We start from the raw sequence: 23,820 nt of genomic DNA, 5'->3' as shown, positions 1-23,820 counted from the left end.
ATGATGACACATAAATTCAAATGATTGTTGTTCTGTCTTTCTCTTTTTTTTTTTTCCGAAACGAGCCCTGCGTTTAAAAATACATCAAAATGACAGGCTCTGAAAACAGGTGCAGTCAGATCAGGTAGTGTTTTGAAGAGGGGAGCATGTGGGCGAAAGCAACATGCGACATGTAGGCATAGCAGGGGATCATAAGGTGCTGCTGCCGAACAAGCTCCTGAGTGTGTATATATATTCTACAGACAGACTCAGTGAAGCGGGGTTTGGTGTGCTGCTCACAGAATATTAATGCTACTCATCTTTCAACTTATGTGCACTGCAATTGAAAACATGTTTTTTTTGGCAGCGTGTGTCTGTATATGAGGCTGTGTGTGGTCCAGTAAACCCCACCCAAACCATGACCGTGCATCTGAGCGATACTGCTACAACCAGAAACAACTGCAGTGGTTAAATGTAGACAGAAATATACAAAAGTATCAAGTGAACCCAGTCATCATGGACGAAGATGAAAAGCTGTGAGGGCGACTTAATAATCCAAGAGTCTGTTTTTTTTTTTATAATGAGCAACAAAGGGCAGCACAAGCTGAGAACAAAGTGTAAACTTGAGAATAAAAATAATAATCTGAATATCTCCTCAGGCTGGAGACAATAACAAATTGTTTAAAAGCCATGATGTGAGACTTGTTGTCAGCTCGGTTATTGTACTACATATCAACCTAATCAACGTTAAAGCAGCATTCATGTCATATAGAGGCCGTTGCTGATATCAAAGGGAAACAGCGTATTCTTACTATTATATTTAAAATCCAGTCCAAACAAAAGACACAACATTGAATTAAAGATAAAAGCGATACTGTAACATTTTTAATTGTAGTTTGACTTCTCATTCCAACTGGCACTTCCCACATAAAAGGGACAATAAATTCACATTTTGGCTATCTAGAAATGCTATTTGTTATCCTTGGCATTCCTAATAAAATCACAATTGTAAGCCAGACAAAAACCTTGGCAGTTAGCTTGTGGCCAGCTGATATCATTTGGTCTCCATTAGTACTGCTAACAACATCAACAGTAAGAAGCTATTTCGCAGAGGTAAAACAGGTGCCTGCTGAAGTCAAACAATGAACCCAGAATAAAAAAAATCTGTGTCTATGAAAGGATAGGAAATAAAAAGGATGAATAAAGGACATCTTTAAAACACACAAATATTCTTATTTCAATATGCAGAGGACAACAATATAAGACAAATGTGGTAACATAAGTCAAGTAAAAAAAGGCCCCAAACCAGCAATCCCATGTGCCTGAGGGATGCTCAGAGATAAACAACAATCTCAACTATCATTAAACCCTTTTCCCTGTATAGCATAGCCCTACGATCCTAACCACACCAGGCCGTTCCATGTAATACAATAGAACATCCTTCAGTAAATCAACAGATAATACAATCACTGCAGGGCAAACAGGGTGACTTTCGAGGAACTGTCAGTGTTTTCTGCATCAAGTTAGTTTATCTAAATTCAACAGACATGGATGGAAAAAAATAGATATGCTTTTAACTGGTGGCAGAAAAGCATGTATTTTCGGCCAGGCCCTGAGGTATTGTGGGGCGGGGTGCAGAAATTCCATGTAAGGAACAAGAAGGAGACAGAAAATATCACTGGAAATTAATGGCACTTTTTTTTTTCTTTTATACATTTTGAGATAGAATTAAAATCTCTTGAAATTATTTGAAGTTGCAGACTTGACCAACCAGTGTTCAGAGTCTTTTCAGTGGTCATAAAAGGTCACAATGGAGAAAAAAAAATGATGCGCAGAGGATTCCATGTGTTTGTTGGCCGACCATCCAGCCACCCACGATTCCCTACAGCAGGAAGTGGGGACGAGGACGTTAAAAACAGGCTGTTTGTAGGAGGAGATGTTCAACCCCTTGCAGAGTGGACAGAGGACAATGTAATGCTTGCCCTAAAAAAAAAGGAGACTTATTGTCCCTTTTCCTTTGTTTTTTTTTTGTTTCATCCATGGCTTCCAATCTCCCAGTTGACAGGAGTCCTTGTGCAACTGCGCCCGATAAATACACTTGTCCAAAAAACAAATTAAGAGGAAACTGAAAAAAATTATCTAACTCTAAAGTAGGCAGGACTGTCCTCTGTATATTTGGGTTAAAATCCCAGCTGAGTGGTAAACATGGAGTTGACTGTTTGGTTTGTGTGGGATATTCATTCTCCCCATTCAAGTGTCACTGATAAACAGGGCAGTAAACTCTTTGTGTCTGCACGTATACAAGTGTGAGAGTGCGTATGTGCTGCTGCTTAGCTCAACGGAAGAGAGTAGACAGAGTTGAAGGTTCTCGGCTCTCCGTCCTCAGCTGGACGGGACTCTTTAGTGTGCTGTGTTGACCTGGCTGGGCCGACGGGGTGGGGCTCCCTCGCTTCACCTCTCCTGTCACCAGTTGGCTTTGACTGCTTTGACGTCACTCACCAGGTTTTGAGCAAGGCAGATACCAAAAATCTGAAGAGGAAACCACACAAGGCATCAGGTCAAGCGATGTTTACAGACAATTACACCAGAAAACTGTTTTAAAAAAAAAAAAGAGCAGACTGCTGTATTGCAGGGGTTTGCTTGATGTTACCCGTTGTCACCACTAGATGGCAATGATGATACAAAACCAGAACTAAGACATGTTAGTTTTAGGGTAAACACCTCATTTCAAACGCACTAGCTCATTTAAAATGTTTGCAAGAAAGAAATAATCTACAAACGAGGACTTCTTACCTGTAAAAGTGCAATACCAACAAAGATTCCAGCTACAATAATCAGGTTGTCCTGAAGCCACTTCTCAAACTGAACCACGCAGCCCTTGGTGTAGATATATTTCTGACGGTCCAGGTCCTTTTTTTAAAAACAAAAACAGATTAGAAGTACATTCAAATTAAGAGTGAATAAATTGTTACGCTAAAATGATCAGTTCTCAGAGAGGACATTGGCCTTTTGCATGATTTAAACAAACATCTGAACTCTGGCCTATGACTAATGCTGAACAAAAACAAACACAGATAGCATTTTGTCTATCAATATGACTCCTTCGCCGCTGAGGAGAGAGTGACAGCTGAGTCACTCTTAGATTACAACGGGTCAGTGTCTGGACATCATGGTGGAATATCAAGGCAGTGTGTTCGGGTTTTTTTTGGAGGACCCTATCAGGACTGAACAAACAGGCAGAAGCTGTTTCCTGTTACCGGACAGATGGCTGTGTGTGTTGTCAGACTCACACGATGATGTACATGCTCTATTCACAGAGATAGGCATAAAAAGGGGTAATTTAGAGCTGCAAAGACACTAAAACGGGGAGTAAGAATGGGTGTGAACAGTACCCGATACAATGCTCTCTTTGTTACTCTTCAAGACAAAGTCAACCAGGCAAACCCTTTGTTCTCTTGCAGGACCTGAAAGCTAGTTTTCAACCAATGGTAGATAAAGGGAGCCCCTCGGCAGCCAATAAAAAAGCAGGAAACACGTTGTTGTTCTGGCTGTGAACTTCCTCTGAAGCTATTTCAGCCCTCTGCCTTTTTCTGTGCCGCTGTCCTCCCCGCGTCTCCTGCTCTTCCTCTCCCCCGGCCTGTGCTCCATAAACAAGCTGCACAGGAACTTATTGCACATCACTGATAGTTTCAGCGAAATGTCAATGGCCAGGGCATTAGCAGAAGAGCACACAGGGGAAATTAATTCATACCAACTCAGTGGCAGGTGGTTGGTTCACTGTATTGCAGTGCGCCTAGCAACAGCAATCTTTCTGACTGCAGTGCAGTGAGTTGTAACCACCACACCCACACGCAGAGGGAACAGGAACGGACTGGCATAACCCACCGAGTCGCCAATTACAGAGCGTAGTAAGGCTGCTCTCTAGGCTATAACTGGAGCCTAATTATCCCTGTTAGAAGACCAATCTGTTATTAAGGCAAGAAGCACGAAGAGGAGCATGTGTGCGACTTAACCCTACACGTTCTCTGTGTCTGCCGTGTTGGACAACTGTTTCTAGGAGCACATTAAAAAGGAAACTTTTCTACATCTTTCTCATCAAGAACGTGAAGTAAAGATGACATAAATTCAAACTTTGATTGGTTCCATTCAGTGTTATTTTATTCAAACCATTAATCCAGTTTTACTGGGGGTTTGAGACGAGCAATCAAGCCCAATACAAATGAACCTGATTGCCATTCCACCCCTCCACAAATGCTTAGATCGTTTCAATCAAACAGGTTTGCAGCTTGTCAATCAACCCGCACCTCAGGACTACTCGGCAGCTTCACCGCCATTTTAACCAGAAAGGCTGCCACTGCCTGCCAATCATGCTCCACTATACCGTCACTGACCGTACTGTGAATGAGAACTGGTTCTGTTTAACTGCTATAATGTTATTAGACTTTTAACCAATCTAGATTTACTAGAAAATCAACACAAATCACAATATACATTTTCAGAGAGCTACTGTGTGTCTTGACCAAAGAATAACTGGAGTGTGAAGTAAACCTAATATATGGTTAAATATATAGAGATACAAACCCCTTGAAGCCGAACATCATAACCACACTGCGTGTTGATGACATCCTCCTGTAAAAAACAACACCAAAATATGTAAATCTTCTTCATTTCAGCTATCATTTTGTCTATAAAATGTCAGAAAATAGTGAAAAACGCCCATTAGGAATCCAAGGTAACGTCTGAAAATGTCTTGTTTTGTCTGACCAACAAGTCCAACACCAAAAAATATTCAGTACACTATCATGCATGACAAACAAGCATCAGATCATCACAACAGATAGCATTTTTGCTTAAAAAAATGACTAAAACAATTATTCTGTTATCAAGAAGATAGTTGCAGATGAATTTTCTGTCGACTAATCGTTACAGCTCTATACTAGATTATGAATTCAAATCATGACGTATAATTATGCATGATTAATCCTTCTCTATTATGGTTGAGTGACTCACTGCAGGGTCTTTGACACAGCAGGAGAAGGGGACTCCACAGCGCTCCCTACTGGGGTTCATGTCAGTGCAGTTGAAGTAGATGTTCAGGTTCCAGTCGTCTGCCCCGTGGGCTCCACAGCATGACCACTGAGACGGCAGCAAACACAGACAGAGATTAAACAGTCGACTCCGGTTAACGGACGGATTTATTTCCTCTGATCTGGTCTTGAAACGGCTCTTTAGCGCCGGGCTCAGGTCAGCTTGGGTGGGTAGCCAGCTTACTGTGGCGGGTAGCTACTACAGATAGTGAGACACAAATGGCGAGACAACAGCGGATCTAATCGTCTTTGCAGTGCGTTGTGACAGAGTCCAGCGTTTACACACGGGAGCCAATTATCTAAACTGTCTCATTCATGTAATTGGATAATCATTTGAGGGAAACACAGTCACATTAATCATGAGATTTACTCCACAATTGCAGTGGCTGACTCAGTCTCCTCTCTGCCCAGAAAAGAGCTGATTCAAGATCTGTTGGGAAACTTGTATAACGAAACAAAACTTCCAGAGAAGGGAGGGACTTCCTCCAGCCAAGAAGCATGAGCTGTTATGAGGAAGTTGGAATTTTTACTGCCAGTGACACATGAGTTTCAGTTAGTAGGCGTGGACTCACATATTCCTGGGCAAAGTCAATGAGATTCTGCAAGTCGATGTCATCGCGGTAGGCCTTGACATTATTGTTGATGAAAAAGTTGAGCTGGTCTTTGATCCAGTCTTTAAAGACGAAGGCAAGGATCCCCGCAGTCAGCTCCAGGAAGAAGATCAAACCCAGGAACACAGAAAACTGGGAAGTACACGACACACACAAGCAGAAAACAATAAATCTGTCACTTCAATCAGGGGAATCTTGGTGCGCCAAAGACAATCCTGTTTTCTTTAAGGATCAGAACACTAATTACTTCTAGCATTTCTTGTAAAAGAATTAAAAAGGAACAATAGCTCTGATGTAATGTCCCTGTGCAGGTCTGGTTGTAGGGCCTGTTCTGATATGCTGAGTGAGAGTGTGGCAACAAAAACCCGCAGTCCCAGAGGTGCCGTTATATCATCCCTTTACGGTAAATGCAGGAGGAGACGGGGCTAATGATAAATGCACAAAAGCCACATTAGCTCCTCGCTCTGACGCCTGACTTACTGCTGCTAATGGACATCGGCTGGAGTTAATAGCTACTCAGAATCGCAGCCAGCAACAAGGCAAGTTTGTCTGCGTCCGTCACATGTAGTTATCAATACAGCTGAACACAAACAAACCTCCCAAAATGATGCTGTCATGGCTTTCGGCTTTAGAATAATTCTATTTTACGGATCAAAAGACAAAAGTACTTAACAGAGAGAAAATTTTTTGGTGACTTAGGCACGGATCAGTGTTTCTGGTCATTACTTGGTTTAGTGATGAGATAACACATATCCGTATCATGCAACCACCCATAGCATTTGGCTGGGGTGAGTCACCTGCTGCAGTGACAGCCTCAGCTTTGGTGTGAAGTGCAGAATTAAAGGGGGTGTGAAGTGGTTGGAAATGGTGTCTGTGCTCGGAAAAGTCGGGAGCTGGCTTACAAATTTAAGCAGGGTAGTGTTCTCTCTGAGCGCTCCGATACAGCCAGCGAAGCCCAGGATGAACATGACCCCTCCTACGACGATGAAGAGCCACACGGGGTCGAAGCCCCCTAGGTCTGTGATGGATGACAGATTGGCCAGCACGCCCTGAGGGGAAGCGAAAAAAGAGAGTGGTTAAAAATCTAACTATAACATTTAAAAAATCAAACCTTAATGTGTCTATTACAAGGTCCTGGTAAAATTCCTCTCTCTACAAAAACACACCTTGAAAAGGGATTGTGATGTCAAAGAGAAATAGTGAGAATTTAACTAATGGCACAGCCAAGAGGCCAGCTGGCTGGGGCTGCCCTGTTCAGAGATGCAGAAGCAGCGCAGCAGAAAAATCTATTAAACGCAATACTGTTATTTGATTAGAATGGGATCTACAAAGTATGTTGCTTTCTAAATACAATAACACCCCCCCCCAGAGGTTTTCTTTAATCAATTTATCTGCAACTCTCTGGTAGATCTCTGTCCAACCTATGAAATAAGTAGAGGCACAGCTCCGAGCAAACATTCACAAACAGACATCTGTCCTTCCTGTCTGCATATCCTGCCCTCGCAGCCCCCGAGGCCACAGTGTGTCCAACATGTTTTCCTGTCAGCCTCTGGACTGCATCATCATGCCCTCGCATTGACACATTTCTCAACTAGAAATGACACCCTGACGCCAAAGAGTGGGCTCACTGGAAGATGAGTCAAATAGGGTGGCACACTAGAGGGAGGTGCAGTTTGTGAGTAAAAAATGTGTGTTCTGGTTCATGCATGATCTCTCACCACCTCTTTCTAGATTTCTCACCCATCTTGAGAGAGATCCCGACAGGGTTATCATCTGTAAATGTGGCCGCCTGCTCTCAGTTCTGACATGCTGTTTGCTTGTCACATACACAGTTGCGCACATGTCAAACACTTGCAGCTAAAGCCCAAGACGCCGAAATCTCACACTGCTTAAGTTAAGCTCCCACTGCACTGAGCTACGAAACAACTACAGGACAGAAGCATTCTGGGGTTTTAATGGCACTCGCGCAGACTAAAGTACCTCCATTTGAATTTAAGCATGAAGCCCAGAAACAATGTAGTCTGGCTGAACGCAGCAGGCTAGAAACTAATCATAGTCACCGAGACCCAAACTCACCATTATGCCTTTCCAGGACCCGCTATTCATCATTCGGCCTAATCCCTTTAAATTATTCACGCTGTTCCACCAAGGTGCTCCGGTGCAGGCCTATTTGCACAGAGTTCATGACCAGACGTTGCTAATCAGTACATGCTTCCACGCTGGTGCAGCATTTACTGAACAGACCGGTACAATTTCTAGCTAATTAATGAACAAATTGACTGTTAACTCGATGGGAAGGAGTTTTAAATGTGGCCATGATCCACTGCACATGAGAGGTTAATGGCAGCACCTGCCCTTTGTTGCTAGTATACTGTGGAAAAATAAACAGTATTCATTTTGTGATGAGCAAAGGCTTTGAATTCCTGGTGGATATGAGTCAAATCTGTTTGTAATTTTGACTCCTTATTTGTAGCTCTGCCTGTGACTAGCTTCTGTTAAACTATTGGAAAAACATATAGGCTCAACAAAACTTTAACATTCACAAATCACACTTGAGCTGTAGCAACATAATTCATTTCCTGAGACGACCATGATATGTTTACCAGGACCATTATCAGGTAATGTGCCTTTAAGTGCTACAAAGCGTTACAGGAATAGTGCCTTTATTGTCCACACCACTTCTCATAAAAGCCCCGTTTTCATCTAAACACTGCACATTGTACTTCATGCTTAGTCCTGCAGGAATATAGAGAAGAATTTTAGCTATGCTGTTGAGGCGATCGTCTCGTACTTCGACAGTGTGTGACGTGTTTACTTACCTTCTCCGCCCATGCCCACAGGCCTATGCCCAAGAATGCGGCTCCTAGTAACTGTAAAACAAAGCACACAGAAGAGGATTCACTGTCAGACGGAAAGAAGCTCTGAAATAATGAAGAAATATTTGAGACTTAATAAGCATTAACCAAAGTTAAAGATAAAAAAAACTTTCTCAGTGACAAATTAATAGAACTGTCTATCAGGACTGTGTGTTGTTTTGATCACTTTTGATTTACAGTGGTGTGTCTCCCTGACAACATGTGCAAACAACCCAACAACTGCCTGTTGTTAAACTCCAATTGATCCACACAGTAATCCATGACATCACCTTTTCCCGGCGGCAGCACCACCCACATCAAACATGCAAGAAGAGCATAGTCAAAACACAGATACAGAAATCTCTTTGAAAATAACCAGCGTTCTTCTAAAACGGATCGTTAATAGTGCGACAATTGAGAAAATTGGCTTTCAGAACCTTAAAAACACAGCTGACTGTCTCCTGAGAAGGTGTCTTAACTTGCCGTGGACAGACAGAGTGAATCATTACATCTGCAGGTTATTGCAGGTTAGAGTCATTGCACTGGGCCACTTAAGAGGCTGCAGGATCTGATATCCTGAGAGTTAAGGAAAATCCCTTCGGCATTAGCCTCCCATCCCAGTGAAGGATGGATGTAGGGCTCACAGTTTAAAACGTGGCAAAAAAAGAGAATTTCGAAAAGCCCCGGGGTGACTGCTTGAGATGGCCATAAAACATTCATAGTCATATACACAAGGCATAAGAGACAAGACACATGTACTGTACATCCTACATACACGTATACCTCTCATCCCGACCCCCCCAACACACACACAAACAAACACACACGTTACATTAGTTCTATGTCCTGTATCCTTTTCTATGGTCAAAGAATATCTCATAAATTCTTTCCAAATCTGTAAAGTAGGGGCGTCTGTTTTTTTCCCCAGTGTTTTAAAATGAGTTTCTTATAAACAAGGGAGGAAAACATAACATGCCATCCCGTAAGATATCTCATTTTTCCGGCATTCTGAAAAATACACAAAGCCAAGAATTCAATTTTTGTTTAACAAGTAATAGATATCCATTCTTGGATTTCATTCCACACCAGTTTGTTCACTTTTGTACAGATCCAGAGGGAATGCACAGGAGGAGTCTTGATAACCACACTTCACACACCTATCAGAGGAATCTGGATAAAACTTGAATTTTATCTCTAGTGTAGTATAATCTTGTCATCAACTGTAGATTTTTCATTTGTGGTAATGCTGTTAGAGAGATATTGAATTCCTTCCATTTTATGTTGGCTTCTTTAAAATGGAGACATATATTATATTTATCATACAACTTTTGCTGTGAGTATTGTTTAGCTTGTTCCTTCAGCAGCATGTTGTATATTCTGCCAATTCATTGTTTGTTTTTTTCCTTCTTCAATTACGTCTTTAAACGGTCCCGACACTAAATCATAGTGTTAACTGCTTATTGCAGTGAAACAGTTTTTTAAATGTAATTATATTTAAAAAATCCTGATTTGTCAATGTAAATGTTTGAACCCTTTTTTGCATAATTATATCTGATAAGTGTTTAATTGCCCTTGTACTCCAAGTGCCCCAATTGAGCTCCACATTTTAGATTTTTACTGACGGATTATTCTAAATCTGTGTTCCTAGGGATACTAAATTGCACTCGTAATATTTTTTCAATTTAGATTTTACAATCTATAACCATCTGTGAGGCATAATAATAATACAGTCCTAAATTTGAAAATTTAAGACCTCCTTCTGTTCTAGGATTTTGTAGAAGAGATGTGCTTTATTAAAGAAACAAAGTCTAACAACAGTGCAGCTCCAGGATTATATCTAATCAGACAGCATTTAAGTAAAAATCAGCCATTACTGGGTAGTGTGGTTCTATTCGTATAATGTTATTGTCTAATCAACTGCTTAGCTGCCACAAAACGTCATTCCTAAGAGATTTGGGACGGTAATGAACTTAACTGAGGCACACTATAACGGCAGAGCCTGAAATATAATAGCTCCATTGAAATTGGATTAAATCATATTGTTGGGAAGCTGATTAAATCGGGGGAAGCAGGTAACCTGATGGCAATCCGTCAGCAGACATAACAAGACCAACAATGTGACAGTATGCCAAACAACAACAGTAACTGTGAGGGTTGCTGCAGGGTTGGCCTGTTAGTCACAGCGGTTGTAGTGAAGGGTGTGGTGGCTTAAGCTGGAAAGAGACACTGAGGGAGAGTCAAGGTAAGCACGTGGAGATCAAGTAGAAGAGATTAGACTGACGGAGGGGAAGTATTAAACCATTTAGCCTCTGACTCTAAATAATCCATGTAGATTAAAAAGAGAACACAATAAACTGAGACGGAGTAAACAACTCTCCCTTTACAGCATGGAAACTACTCTCCATCTAAAGTAAAACATTACTGAGTGGTTCTCTAGATACTGTGGATAATTACCAGTTGTGAATGCTTAATCGTGATTAATTATATAATATTCAATAATTATTGTCATTTTAAACCAAAGAAAATCTTTAAATGTTGCCAATATTCTTAACTGTGAAAATTAAAATTGGGATATTATTTACACTGATTAGAAGATTAGCTTCAGACAGACTTTGTTATTGAGGAATGTACATTCAGGACAACAGTTAAAGCTAGGGATGGTAATATATATGGCTCTTTGGGTAAGCCAACATTATTATAAACAAGAACACGTCTGCATGTTAATCTTTGAGGTAGTGTGTGTTTCTGTGTTTTTGAGTTCAGTGTTTTAGGAATTGCTCCTGTTATAGGAAGATTGGATTTTTCCCATCTTTTAAACCAGAAGATAGGACAAGTAGTTAGGATATATTTCTATAACAACGCAGCTGAAGGCTAAACTGAACCTGCACCTTCGTTCCAAATGAGACACAGAGCCCAAAATTAAAGATGCATTGAAGCGGCACTTAGATTTGAAAATATCACCAGGAAGTTGCCCTCAAATGGGCAACAAAGTGGCTTGAACACTTGGTGCCAAGTAATCACTCAACATGACTGCTATTCAACCTGCATAATAATTAAAATTCCCAACATTAGACATTAAATGCTAAAATGAGGATCTGTAGCAGTCCCATTAAGGATGTTTCAATAATGTTGCTTAACGCAGCATTAAAAAGAAAAAAGGAACTTAAGAAAGTTATGTTTTACCGATTTTGTATTTTCAAGGTATACGTTTTCTAGTAAATTCCTGCCCACTGTCACATGGCTGATGTACTTCCTGTCTCATTCCCATTGCTCAAGAGTTGATGGAACTTTGGGTAATATCTGCCTCACATGAAAGCTTGTATTTCCTTAAAGGTTAATGGTTAATATCTACCATTACACTTGGGAAACATTTAAAATTGTCATAATTAGCCAGAGATCATTAAGAATAGCTTGGATTTGTATGGGGGCATTACCAGAATCTAGTGCTGCCTTCAAGTGCTTCTAAAAGTATCCATATAATATGGAGAAAGCAGACATTTCATACATATGGCTAATTGCAAATCATCAATACCCCGGTGGTTCAGTATAGACGCATCACACTCTCTTTTACCTTCCCTCCTGTTTGTTCTCTCCTGTGTAATATCCAATAAAGCAGGAAGAAAAGAAATCCTGTTCACTCTGGTGTTTCTAAAATAAAACACAGCCAGACAACAGAAAAGTACTTCTATTATATGGACAATTTTGTTATTATTTCCGGTCAAAAGTACCTCAATGCACGACTTGTCAAGTTGGATTTTCCACCTGCTGCAGTCTGACGCGACCTTGAAGGCAGCACTAAATGAGACAGCTAAGGAGGTATCCATGCCTGGTACCCTCCCTGTCATTTTGGCTTACTTTTTCTTCCACTATTTCTCAATCTCTATCTCAAAATAGCCTCATTAACTTTATTTATAAAACACAAAATAATTGAGCCCTTTTTCGGAGAGGCCAGACTGCTGAACGAAAACTTAAAATGCCGTCAATTTAAGCAACAACAAAAAAAAAAATCAAGCTCAACTAAATTCTGTCTGTTGCTGTATGAGCCTAACACACTATTTTAACATGTAAGCATATTCTGAACCTTTTTAAAGCCCTATCTGCAAACCAAACTTCCCTCACAGGACAATATGTTTGGATTGAAGTGAATTTGACTGAATGAGTACATAGAAACTGAACTGAACCTGCCTTTGTACAGTGCTTATGTTATTTCCTTTCATCTACTTTTCCCACAGTGTGAGCAGCCGGAGTCAAATCCAGGTCAGTCGGTGGCATTGAAACACGCCCTGTGCTTAAACTCTGTCAATGCTACTGGGAGACTAAAATGTTCTCCAGGTAATCAGTGCTTTTTACTGAGCGCTGGATAAAAGTGAAAGTTAACATAAGATGCTAATTTTACATGAGATCCACATTTATCTCCTTGTATCTCTCAGCAATTAAGCAATAAATCCAAGAAAAGCACAGGCAGTACTGCGACTTTGTTCTTGCTCATTGCTTCTGTTTATGTGGAGACAAGACGTTTTAAAAAGACCCTCAGGATTTGTTTCTTTAAATCTCACCTGCTTTAGTAAGTCATTTGTTTCTCTTTCTTCTGTACATTTGCATCATTCCATCTAATCTATGTACTGTTATCACAGCAAATAAACAAAGCCTGGAACTAGATGTCCATGTATTTGCCTCGTTATTCAAATCAGACTGTTCAGGTTATTTTTCTGTCAAGTGCTGCAGCAAGATGTGTGCGTCCCTGAGCGAGGGCCTCTTCTCGACAGGGACAGAGAGATTATCAACACTTGAGAAGATGCCTCCCTAAGCCAGCTGATCCCATTAACCTCAACTAACTAGCAGACAAACCAAGCTCCACGCTGCCTGGACACACACAAATACACGGGCTATAGACTTACTCAAGTGTGACTGCCCTTTCGTTGACTCCCTAAAAAGCTGAATCTCTAATGTGGCTGGCCGTGTGTGAACGCAGCCATTCTTCGGTGATATGATGTCAGCGGCACTGCCAACGGAGTGGATAAGATGTGAGGCTTCCGCATCATTTGCATTCACACTTGATAATGCCAAATCAACGTATCAAATTTGGCTGATTAATTACAACAGCGTGTAACTGAAACAAGCTCAGGGCCAGAATAGATCTGACTGGAATGGACTACGGACACTCGAGGCTGAGGCTATAATGGACAGAAGGTTAGGTTCCTGTTCAAAGCTATTATTTATCGTGTCTCCAGATACACCCAGATATTGTGTAGACCCACATGACACAGAGCACACTTGACATGGAGTATCAGAACGAAACCAAAATAAACCAGAAAAGAAAAATTCCCCTGTGACTGGACATTTGATTTTATCTGTGAAATGGCAAATACTACTAAACAGAAAAACATACACATTTGTCTTCAGACATAAGAATAGAAGAGAGGAAAATAGCTGTTATTTGGTGCCTTGTCAGACATAAGATGTGTTTAAGAGGTTTAGCATGCCAGCCATACACTATGGGGTGCAACTAACAATTATTTTGTATTATCGATTAATCTACAGATTATATTCTTGATGAATCAATTAATACATTTGTCAAGCAATTGTCCGGAAATAGTGAAAATTCCCATGAGCCTGAGGTGACATATTAAAATTTCTTGTTTTGTCTGATCAATGGTCCAAAAAACAAATCGATATTCAGATAACAATCCTATTATAAGACAAAAAAAGCATCAAATGCTCCCATTTGAGAAGCTGGAGCCAGAAAATGTTTGGCATTTTTCCATGAAAAACAACTTAAACGATTCATTTTCAATCGATTAATTAATTAATTAACCAATTAGACCATTTCCAGTTGTAAACATTCCCAAATGTGTCCCGGTTTATTTCCTGTTGCAGTGTAATGGTGCCTTCAAATGGGGTCATGTTTACCGTGTTCACAAGAAGAGTCCATATGAACGCCCCCCCTCTTGTGGTATTCACAACCTCGTCAGTGGAAAGTTTCTGAAAACTCCAACTTCACGAGTTGTGACATGTTTGTTGACGTTGTCAGAAATGACGGTGCATAATAATTATGCCTATGCATTTCCTGCATTATGTTACCCGCCTGCTAGCTTGCTAAATTGTTAGCCTCTGTGGATTCTAGACGCCGACAGTAACGTTAATATTGCCGTTGCTTAGCAGCGGGGTTCTCACAACTTAACCACTTGAACGCCAAGCATATTGTGTAAACGACTTCCAATGTTGCAAACACGAGCTCACGAGTTTCATTTGAAGGCACCATCAGTGAATGACATCAGCTGACAGGAAGAGTGACGTGTCCTCGAATGGCTGCATTCACACTTCTTTACAGCTGTCTACCACCTGTGATGCGCTAACCCGATGTGCATTTAAGTGCTTAATGTGAACAGTCACACTTTTAGCTGGAGCTGGCTAATAACACACAGCCTGCATCCAAAGCAACTCAGCAACTTGCTTACAGCTTAACAAGCGCTTAATTACAGCATGCAGTGCTTCCAAACATTTCAGCAGCTCGGGCAGAAAATATGATTAATTAAGTGGATGTGGAGGAATGTGTCTATTGTCAGGACGAGAGAAGGTATGTTGTTCTTGGGTGAGAACGTCTGGCTGTCACCAGCGAGCTCTGGCGCTCGAAGAATTCACACAGAAAATGAGGTTCTAGGTTTTTACTGCTCTATTTTGTTCACAAAATTTAGGGTCTTACAAGCATTCTGTCTCAATTTGGGCAGCATTTTCAAGCCTGACAAGATCACTATGGGGAAGACAAATGGGTTGATTTGTGGAGAATAAACCCCATCTCTCTCTATTTCGCCAATGCACTAGCTTGTCTGTCAAATCCTGTTTGGCGGCGCACAGACAAGAGGAGAACATCTTCTAGCGATTATTAACGGAAACAGCCAGCGAGCTGGAACTTGTTCTACAGTTTCCCGGCGAGCTCAGACACAGGACTGTTAGCTTGGCCTGGGTGTCAAAACAGTCTGAAAGAACGTAATATGAGTCAGACACAACACTACAGCCTTATGACTCAATATTTCCCGGTTGATTGCTCAGTCCTATTGAATTACAGAGCACTTTTCATTTGTGAGGCCAATTGTCAAATGAATCTGTGCATTGTTCTTTAAAAAAGAACTCTGGCCGGTGACATGTTTGGCAGTTCATATCACCTCAGTTTCACAACAAGAAAAAAATACAGATTATATAGTGCAATAATTTGAAGGGGAGTGTTGAGGAATGAGGAGGTGGTGACGAAAGGAGGAGGAATAGGAAGAGATCCAGTTGCATGTGGATCCCATGTGCCTGATGAATCCATCAGAACAAGCATATGGGGAGGGAGAAAACGCAGAATCACACCCTGTCCTCATCCCCCCTCAGTCTTTGTTATCACCATCCCTCTTTGTGCATTAGTGGGTGTGTGAGTTGAGAGAAACAATGCTGTCCTGCAGAGCCCGAGCACTATGGTGGTGGAGGGAGTGAAAAGGGGTGCTTGAAAAGAGGAGGGCTGGGTAGTATTCAGGTCCGTGTGGGAAGACCCTCTGGGGAACACAGACACGCCATTCCTTCACTCACAGACATTATAATACACCAGACGCACAGACGCAATGCAGACGGCTGAGGAGGGAGGGGTGGAAGGAGGCTGAACAGAGGAACTTTTCAGACTGAGGAGGGATAAATATGGGGGGGGGCTTTGTGAAGGAGATGTGGGCTCACTTGCCACTGGCTCGACAATACAGACGAGACTCATGTCATTTCTCAAACACACAGACACAATGGTACCAATCCTTACTACTGAATTAGAGCAGGGAGAGAAACTAACATCAGTCTAGCTTTTGTCTATGTCAGGGTGTATCTCCACCAGATACTCATACAGACAATAAAACCATCAGTGTATGTGTCTTGAGTCTTCTTGGAACTATAGTTAGCCAATGAAGAAACATTAGCTAGTCTAATTAAAGCGACTGGTGACATCTGTGACTGAAGCTACTCGCCACTATTGGCCATTCATTTCAGAGTTTCATAAAAAGAAAAAGTTGCAGCTGCCCCAGGCTAATAAAGACTTGAGAATAAGTAGAGGTCTGCTAAAAGAAGTGCATATTTCAAAGTTATGACAATAACATTATAAGATAAGATATTCCTTTATTAGTCCCGCAGTGTACAGCAGCAAAGGGGATAGATGCATCAGCTAACACAGTAAAAAAGAGCTAAACAAAGTCTAACAAAATATGAACCATTTAAATAGAAGGAAGTATACAAATAGGAGCAGTATATGTTTATTGACAATAAACATATACTGTTCCTATTTTTATACTTCCTTCTATTTAAATGGATGGATGTCCCACTGCGGGACTTATAAAGGAATATCTTATCTTATCTTATAATGTTTTAAAGACTTAGCTAGCTGTAGTACACCTGACTAACATTAATATAATTAGTGACTTCCTCTCTAGGACAATCAAGTGAACAAGCTAATGTTGGTTAACACACATAAACAACAATGAAACAACAACAACAACACATGGCAGGAGACTAATATACTGATATTTGTGACTTAGCTACTCAACACTATTAGCCATTTATTTCAGAGTTTCATAAAAGGAAAAGTTACAGCTGTCCCCAGGCTAATAAAGAAAAAGACTTAGAGGTCTGCTTAAAGAAGTGAAAATATTTTAAAGTTATGACAATAATGCTTTAAAGACTTAGCTTAACTATAGCACACCTGACTAACATATATATATAATATAATGAATGCAAACATTAGTGACTTCCTCTAGGAAGTGAACAAGCTAATGTTGGTTAACACACATAAACAACAACAACAACAACAACAACAACACATGGCAGGAGACTTAATTTAATACCTTTCTAGTAACTTAAATGATCAGATTACTGACACCTTTAGGGATCATTTAAGTTCAAACTCCAAAGGGTGCTAATGTTGAGCTCACTTCACCAGCACATTTAATGACACTTTAATATGATATTGATATGAAAAAGACTGTATTATCTTATTTTGATATTTATTTATATTGTGACTTAGCTTCTCAACACTATTAGCCATTTATTTCAGAGTTTCATAAAAGGAAAAGTTGCAGCTGCCCCCAGGCTAATAAAGAAAAAGACTTGAGAACAAGTAGAGGTGTAAAAGAAGTGAATATTTAAGTTATGACAATAATGTTTTAAAGACTTAACTAACTATAACACACCTGACTAACAGTAATATGAATGAATGCTAACATTAGTGACTTCCTCTAGGACAATCAAGTGAACAAGCTTATGTTGGTTAACACACATAAACAACAACAACAACACATGTAAGGAAACTAATTCAACACTTTTCTAGTAACTTAAATGATCAGATTACTGACACCTCAGGAGATCATTTCAGTTCAAACTCACCAACTCCCAACGTTAAGATAACTTTACCAGCACATTGAATGACACTTTAATATGATATTGATAGGAAAAAGACTGTATTAACTTATGAAACAACAACAACACATGGCAGGAGACTAATATACTGATATTTGTGACTTAGCTTCTCAACACTATTAGCCATTTATTTCAGAGTTTCATAAAAGGAAAAGTTGCAGCTGCCCCCAGGCTAATAAAGAAAAAGACTTGAGAACAAGTAGAGATCTGCTAAAAGAAGTGAATATTTAAGTTATGACAATAATGTTTTAAAGACTTAACTAACTATAACACACCTGACTAACAGTAATATGAATGAATGCTCACATTAGTGACTTCCTCTGGGACAATCAAGTGAACAAGCTTATGTTGGTTAACACACATAAACAACAATAACAACACATGTAAGGAAACTAATTCAACACTTGTCTAGTAACTTAAATGATCTTAAATGATCAGATTACTGACACCTCAGGAGATCATTTCAGTCCAAGCTCACCCACTCCCAACCAGGACATTGAATGAGACTTAAAGCGTTGTTTCTTATGATATTGATAGACAAAAGACACAAATAAAGTGTATTAACTTACCCAGAATAAAATGTTGAATCCAAATAAGAAGTATTTGACGCAGCAGCTGACCTCTGCTCCTTTATAGTGATGCTGTTTCCTACTCATTCTTCCAGCAGTAGTGGTGGCTAACTGGCTAAGCTAACTAACCTCTGGTAACTACTAGTTACTACTTTACAAGCTTAACCAAAGCTGCAGTTGTTTGACTACTGAAGCTAATGTTAGCTGGCTCCATCAGCTACACAGAGCCCAGTTTAAGTCAATCAAACATATGTTATCTTCTCCTCCTCGCTTCTTTAACCAGTAGCTTAGCTAGGCCAGCTAGCTAGCTCGCAACTTCTTCTGTGGTTAGCATTAGCAGCTAACAACAACAAATGCACTGAAGACATTCATCTGCAGTTTAGTCGATGTACTCGAGTTGCCTGGTGTTGGTTTAGCAGCTCACACACACAGACCGGGAGATAGAGGTGAATCTGACGGGCTTTCAGCTAACTAAACCTCTCCTCGGTTATCTCTAGGTGCCGCATCGTCCCTTCAAATCTTCATCCTTGTTGTTTTGGAGCTGTAAAGCAAGAACAAGCCCTGCTGTCAAACGAGGAAGCCACTGAGCTGCTCTGGCTCTGCTGCTGGCTGCAGCCTCTTCTCACCTCAAGAGCGGCCTCTAGTGTCTCAGTGGAGGCTTTCCACTGCAACTGAGGACAAGGTACATTATATATTTATATATATATATATATATATATATATATATATACACTCAGTGGCCACTTTATTAGGTACACCTGTACAATCTAGTAGGCTACAATTCTGCCATAAAGTTAACTTTTATGATACCTATAATGTTTAGTTTTTTTTCACTGTCATATAGGTGTTAATTCAATCATATGTTTAGCACTGAGGTCATAGATAGTGGTGGTGTTGGACTGCATTATGTTGAGAGGTTTTTCCTCATATAGGGCTGTCCTCGACCAAAGAAATTATTTTTCAACTAATCGATTAATTTAATCGAGAGATCAGTAAGACTGGGTTTCTCCACAAAGAATCACACACTTAAAATATCGTGTTTGTCAGAGATGTGCTCATAAGTTTCTTGGAAATAAGTCATTCTGCATGAAAAAAAGCACAAAAACGACTAATCGATTAAAGAAATCTCAGTCGACTAAGACCAAAACGACTGATGATTAGTTAGTTTTCTAATCTACTAAGATAGGGGCAGCCCTCATTAATTAATAACACCTCTTAATACAATGTAGTCCAGTACAACTCCACTGCAAACTATACAACCTCAATAATAAACAGATTTCTGACAATGTCAACAAAAGGTATATATTTATGGCAATTAATAAAGTGGCCAGTGAGTATATATATATATATATATATACACTCAGTGGCCACTTTATTAGGTACACCTGTACAATCTAGTAGGCTACAATCCTGCCATAAAGTTAACTTTTATGATACCTATAATGTTTAGTTTTTTTTCACTGTCATATAGGTGTTAATTCAATCATATGTTTAGCACTGAGGTCATAGATAGTGGTGGTGTTGGACTGCATTATGTTGAGAGGTTTTTCCAATATTCTACCCCCCCCCTCCCCCTCATATAGGGCTGTCCTCGACCAAAGAAATTATTTTTCAACTAATCAATTAATTTAATCGAGAGATCAGTAAGACTGGGTTTCTCCACAAAGAATCACACACTTAAAATATCGTGTTTGTCAGAGATGTGCTCATAAGTTTCTTGGAAATAAGTCATTCTGCATGAAAAAAAGCACAAAAACGACTAATCGACTAAAGACATATCAGTCGACTAAGACCAAAACGACTGATGATTAGTTAGTTTTCTAATCTACTAAGATAGGGGCAGCCCTCATTAATTAATAACACCTCTTAATACAATGTAGTCCAGTACAACTCCACTGCAAACTATACAACCTCAATAATAAACAGATTTCTGACAATGTCAACAAAAGGTATAAATTGATGGCAGAGCTGTTGCATTGAATTGCAATAGATTGCACAGGTGTACCTAATAAAGTGGCCAGTGAGTATATATATATATATATATATATATATATTTATGTATTGTAATTACAGAAATCTAAGAAGTTTGTGTTAGTTTTTTGTTAATGTGACTGAAAAGAGGCAGTTCATAGCATCTCATTCTAACTATTAAACTGCATCTAAATAAACTCAACAATCATACAACTTTAATGGAAGGGCTGTTGAAGTGCATTTAGGGGTTATATAAAGACCAGATGATATATGAATCCTTGTTTACATTCATACTGTGCAGTATTACTGCAGTCCTAAATGTGTCACATAGTTTTATCTTAATTACTCCGAGTGTACAATATATATATATATATGTATATCTGTAGGACTCCAGACAGAAGTTCAAATGAGGCTACGCTGTTTGAACTGATGCAACAGTTTCTCAAAATAAGCATTTCATATATTCTCTCATGGTCTCTATGTTTTTTTTCCAAGACTTTACCATAGTATTAAAATGAGGCAAGGAAATACTATGAAGAAAAACTGTTTAAGTTAAAGATACAATTTCACTTTAGTATCTCCTTATCAAATGTAAGAATGAATGTCATTCCAAACAGAGATTTGAACATCAACGTCATAACAGCAGGGAATAACGAAATGCAGTCTGGATGCTCCCCATGATTACAATCATGTGATTCTGGCACAGCTGCTTTGTTGAGGAAAAAAAGGTGATATCACTGTGTTAGATATCACAGGGATTATTCCAGTCGAAAAAGTCAAAGGCTTGCAAGAGAGCTGCAAATAAGGTGTCATATAGTCAACAGCTGTACAGTAGGTTTGAGAGCTTATTTTCACAAGCTGAGCAGTTTCCCATCCACAACTCTTCTTTTCTTTTTTTAGCTGTGTTGACAAACATAAATTAGATAGATAGATAGATAGATAGTAACTGTATTGATCCCGAGGGAAATTCAAGTTTCCAGCATCACAGTTCCATAGTGCAAAACATGTTAGTAAAAAGGCAGTAAAAAAGTTAGTAGTGCAAAGTACAAAGTACAAAGTATATATATATATATATATATATATATAATTTATATATAGTTATAGTCATATATTAATTATAATATATATATATTATATATATATATATATATATATATATAATTATGTATAAATTATATATTATAATTGTTTCTTTTTCTTTTCTTTTCTTTTATTGCTATGGACCCTCCGTTGTGTCTGAAATAAAGTTTGAATTGAATATCCTATTTGTACTCGTTTAAATTGAGCACAGAGAGGGTGTAAGCACTATATTTTAGGTTAAATATGCACAGGTGCAAGCAGGGATTGTTTATAATTTAATCAATGCAAAATCAACAGCAGTATTTTAATTACATGGTTCACAGACCATGATGTTATTTTCCCCCATCCACAGCAAATTAGTTAACAATGTATTACTATACTGTTCTTAATATTATGGCGTAAGACTAATCTACTGGAGTTACCCTGCACTATACTCATTTTTAACAGTCTCTTCTGCACTATATTCACTTTTTAAATAGTCGTGTATCACAGCTGTTACCCTGCACTATATTCAATTTTAACCTTGTATTTTTATATCTGGTAAATTTGTTTGTACTTTGTATTTTGCACTACTAACTTTTTTACTGCCTTTTACTGCCTATCTATCTATCTATCTATCTATCTATCTATCTATCTATCTATCTATCTAATTTATATTTGGCAACACAGCTAAAAAAAGAAAAGAAGAGTTGTGGAAGGGAAACTGCTCAGCTTGTGAATATAGGCTCTCAAACCTACTGTACAGCTGTTGACTATATGACACCTTATTTGCAGGTCTCTTGCAAACCTTTGACTTTTTGACTGGAATAATCCCTGTGATATCTAACACAGTGATATCACCTTTGTTTCCTCGACAAAGCAGCTGTGCCAGAATCACATGATTGTAATCATGGGGAGCATCCAGACTGCATTTCGTTATTCCCTGCTGTTATGACGTTGATGTTCAAATCTCTGTTTGGAATGACATTCATTCTTGATAAGGAGATACTAAAGTGAAATTGTATCTTTAACTTAAACAGTTTTTCTTCATAGTATTTCCTTGCCTCATTTTAATACTATGGTAAATTCTTGGAAAAAAAACATAGAGACCATGAGAGAATATATGAAATGTTTATGTTGAGAAACAGTTGCATCAGTTCAAACAGCGTAGCCTCATTTGAACTTCTGTCTGGAGTCCTACAGATGGCAGTCTATGTGCCTGTGATAAATGTGGCTTTGGTTTTCTTTTTACCCCGAGGAGTTGCTGTAGGGACATTTCAGCTGCCTGACTATCACCACTGACAGTGAAGCATGACACAAGACTGTAAAACCAGAGAAATATGTCTCTAAATGTGGTGGGTGATCTTGTATATATGTCCCTACTTCACTTCTGAGCCAAAAAGGTCGTCATATATGTTGTAATTACAGAAATCTAAGAAGTTTGTGTTTTCTGTTAATGTGACTGAAAATAGGCAGTTCATAGCATATCATTCTAACTATTAAACTGCATCAAAATATACTAACTCAACAGTCATACAACTTTAATGGAAGGGCTGTTGAAGTGCATTTAGGGGTTATATAAAGACCAGAAGATATATGACTCCTTGTTTACATGGCACTGTGCAGTATTACTGCAGTCCTAAATGTGTCACATAGTTTTACCTCCAAGTGTACATAAGGATAAATTAATTAAACAACCCAAGATTCATTTAATAGTATAAATGTGTGGGGAAATGTGTTGTTTATGAATTGATGTGCATCCCATGACATAACTTTTTTTTTTATTATATATATATATAAAAAATATATATATATATATATATTTTTATTTTTATTTTTTTTATATATATATAAAAAGGGGGAATTACTACTCCAGCTTACAGTATTTTCAATAATACCACTATATTCAGTTCAGGGTGTTTAAAAACTTTTATATATATATATATATATATTACATTCGTCATATACATACAGGTACCTAAAATTTGACCTCTCCATTTAACCCATCATAAGCATTTTATGAGCAGTGGGCTCGGGTGTAAAGCACCCGAGGAGCAACTTGGAGTTCAGTGTCTTGCTCAGGACACTTTGACATGCAGACAGTAGGAGCCGGGGATCAAACCGCCCAACCTTGTGGTTAAACGACGACCCGCTTGGGCTCTACCCCCTGAGCTACAGCCACCCAGTATAGCTGCTGTGAAGCGCTCAGGGAGCAACATTGTGTCACTCAAGGACACTTGGATATGCGGACAGGAGGAGCTGT

The 23,820-nt window shown here is 39.2% G+C and overlaps 1 protein-coding gene across 1 annotated transcript; it reads right to left on the bottom strand.

Annotated features, from left to right (window-relative positions):
* Positions 1-851: 851 nt before the first annotated feature.
* tspan17 (tetraspanin 17) lies at positions 852-19,191 on the bottom strand. Its single transcript, XM_037780100.1, has 8 exons — positions 18,528-19,191; positions 8,497-8,547; positions 6,580-6,726; positions 5,639-5,809; positions 4,990-5,115; positions 4,561-4,608; positions 2,773-2,889; positions 852-2,508 (listed from the first exon to the last, which is right to left on the bottom strand). Exons 1-8 carry the CDS (start codon positions 18,612-18,614, stop codon positions 2,443-2,445), a joined length of 813 nt encoding a protein of 270 aa, XP_037636028.1. The 5' UTR covers positions 18,615-19,191; the 3' UTR covers positions 852-2,442.
* Positions 19,192-23,820: the final 4,629 nt, after the last annotated feature.

The sequence above is a fragment of the Sebastes umbrosus genome, chromosome 9 (genome assembly GCF_015220745.1).
Source record: "Sebastes umbrosus isolate fSebUmb1 chromosome 9, fSebUmb1.pri, whole genome shotgun sequence".
NCBI lineage: Eukaryota > Metazoa > Chordata > Actinopteri > Perciformes > Sebastidae > Sebastes > Sebastes umbrosus.
This window is presented reverse-complemented; position numbering and strand designations above follow the sequence as displayed.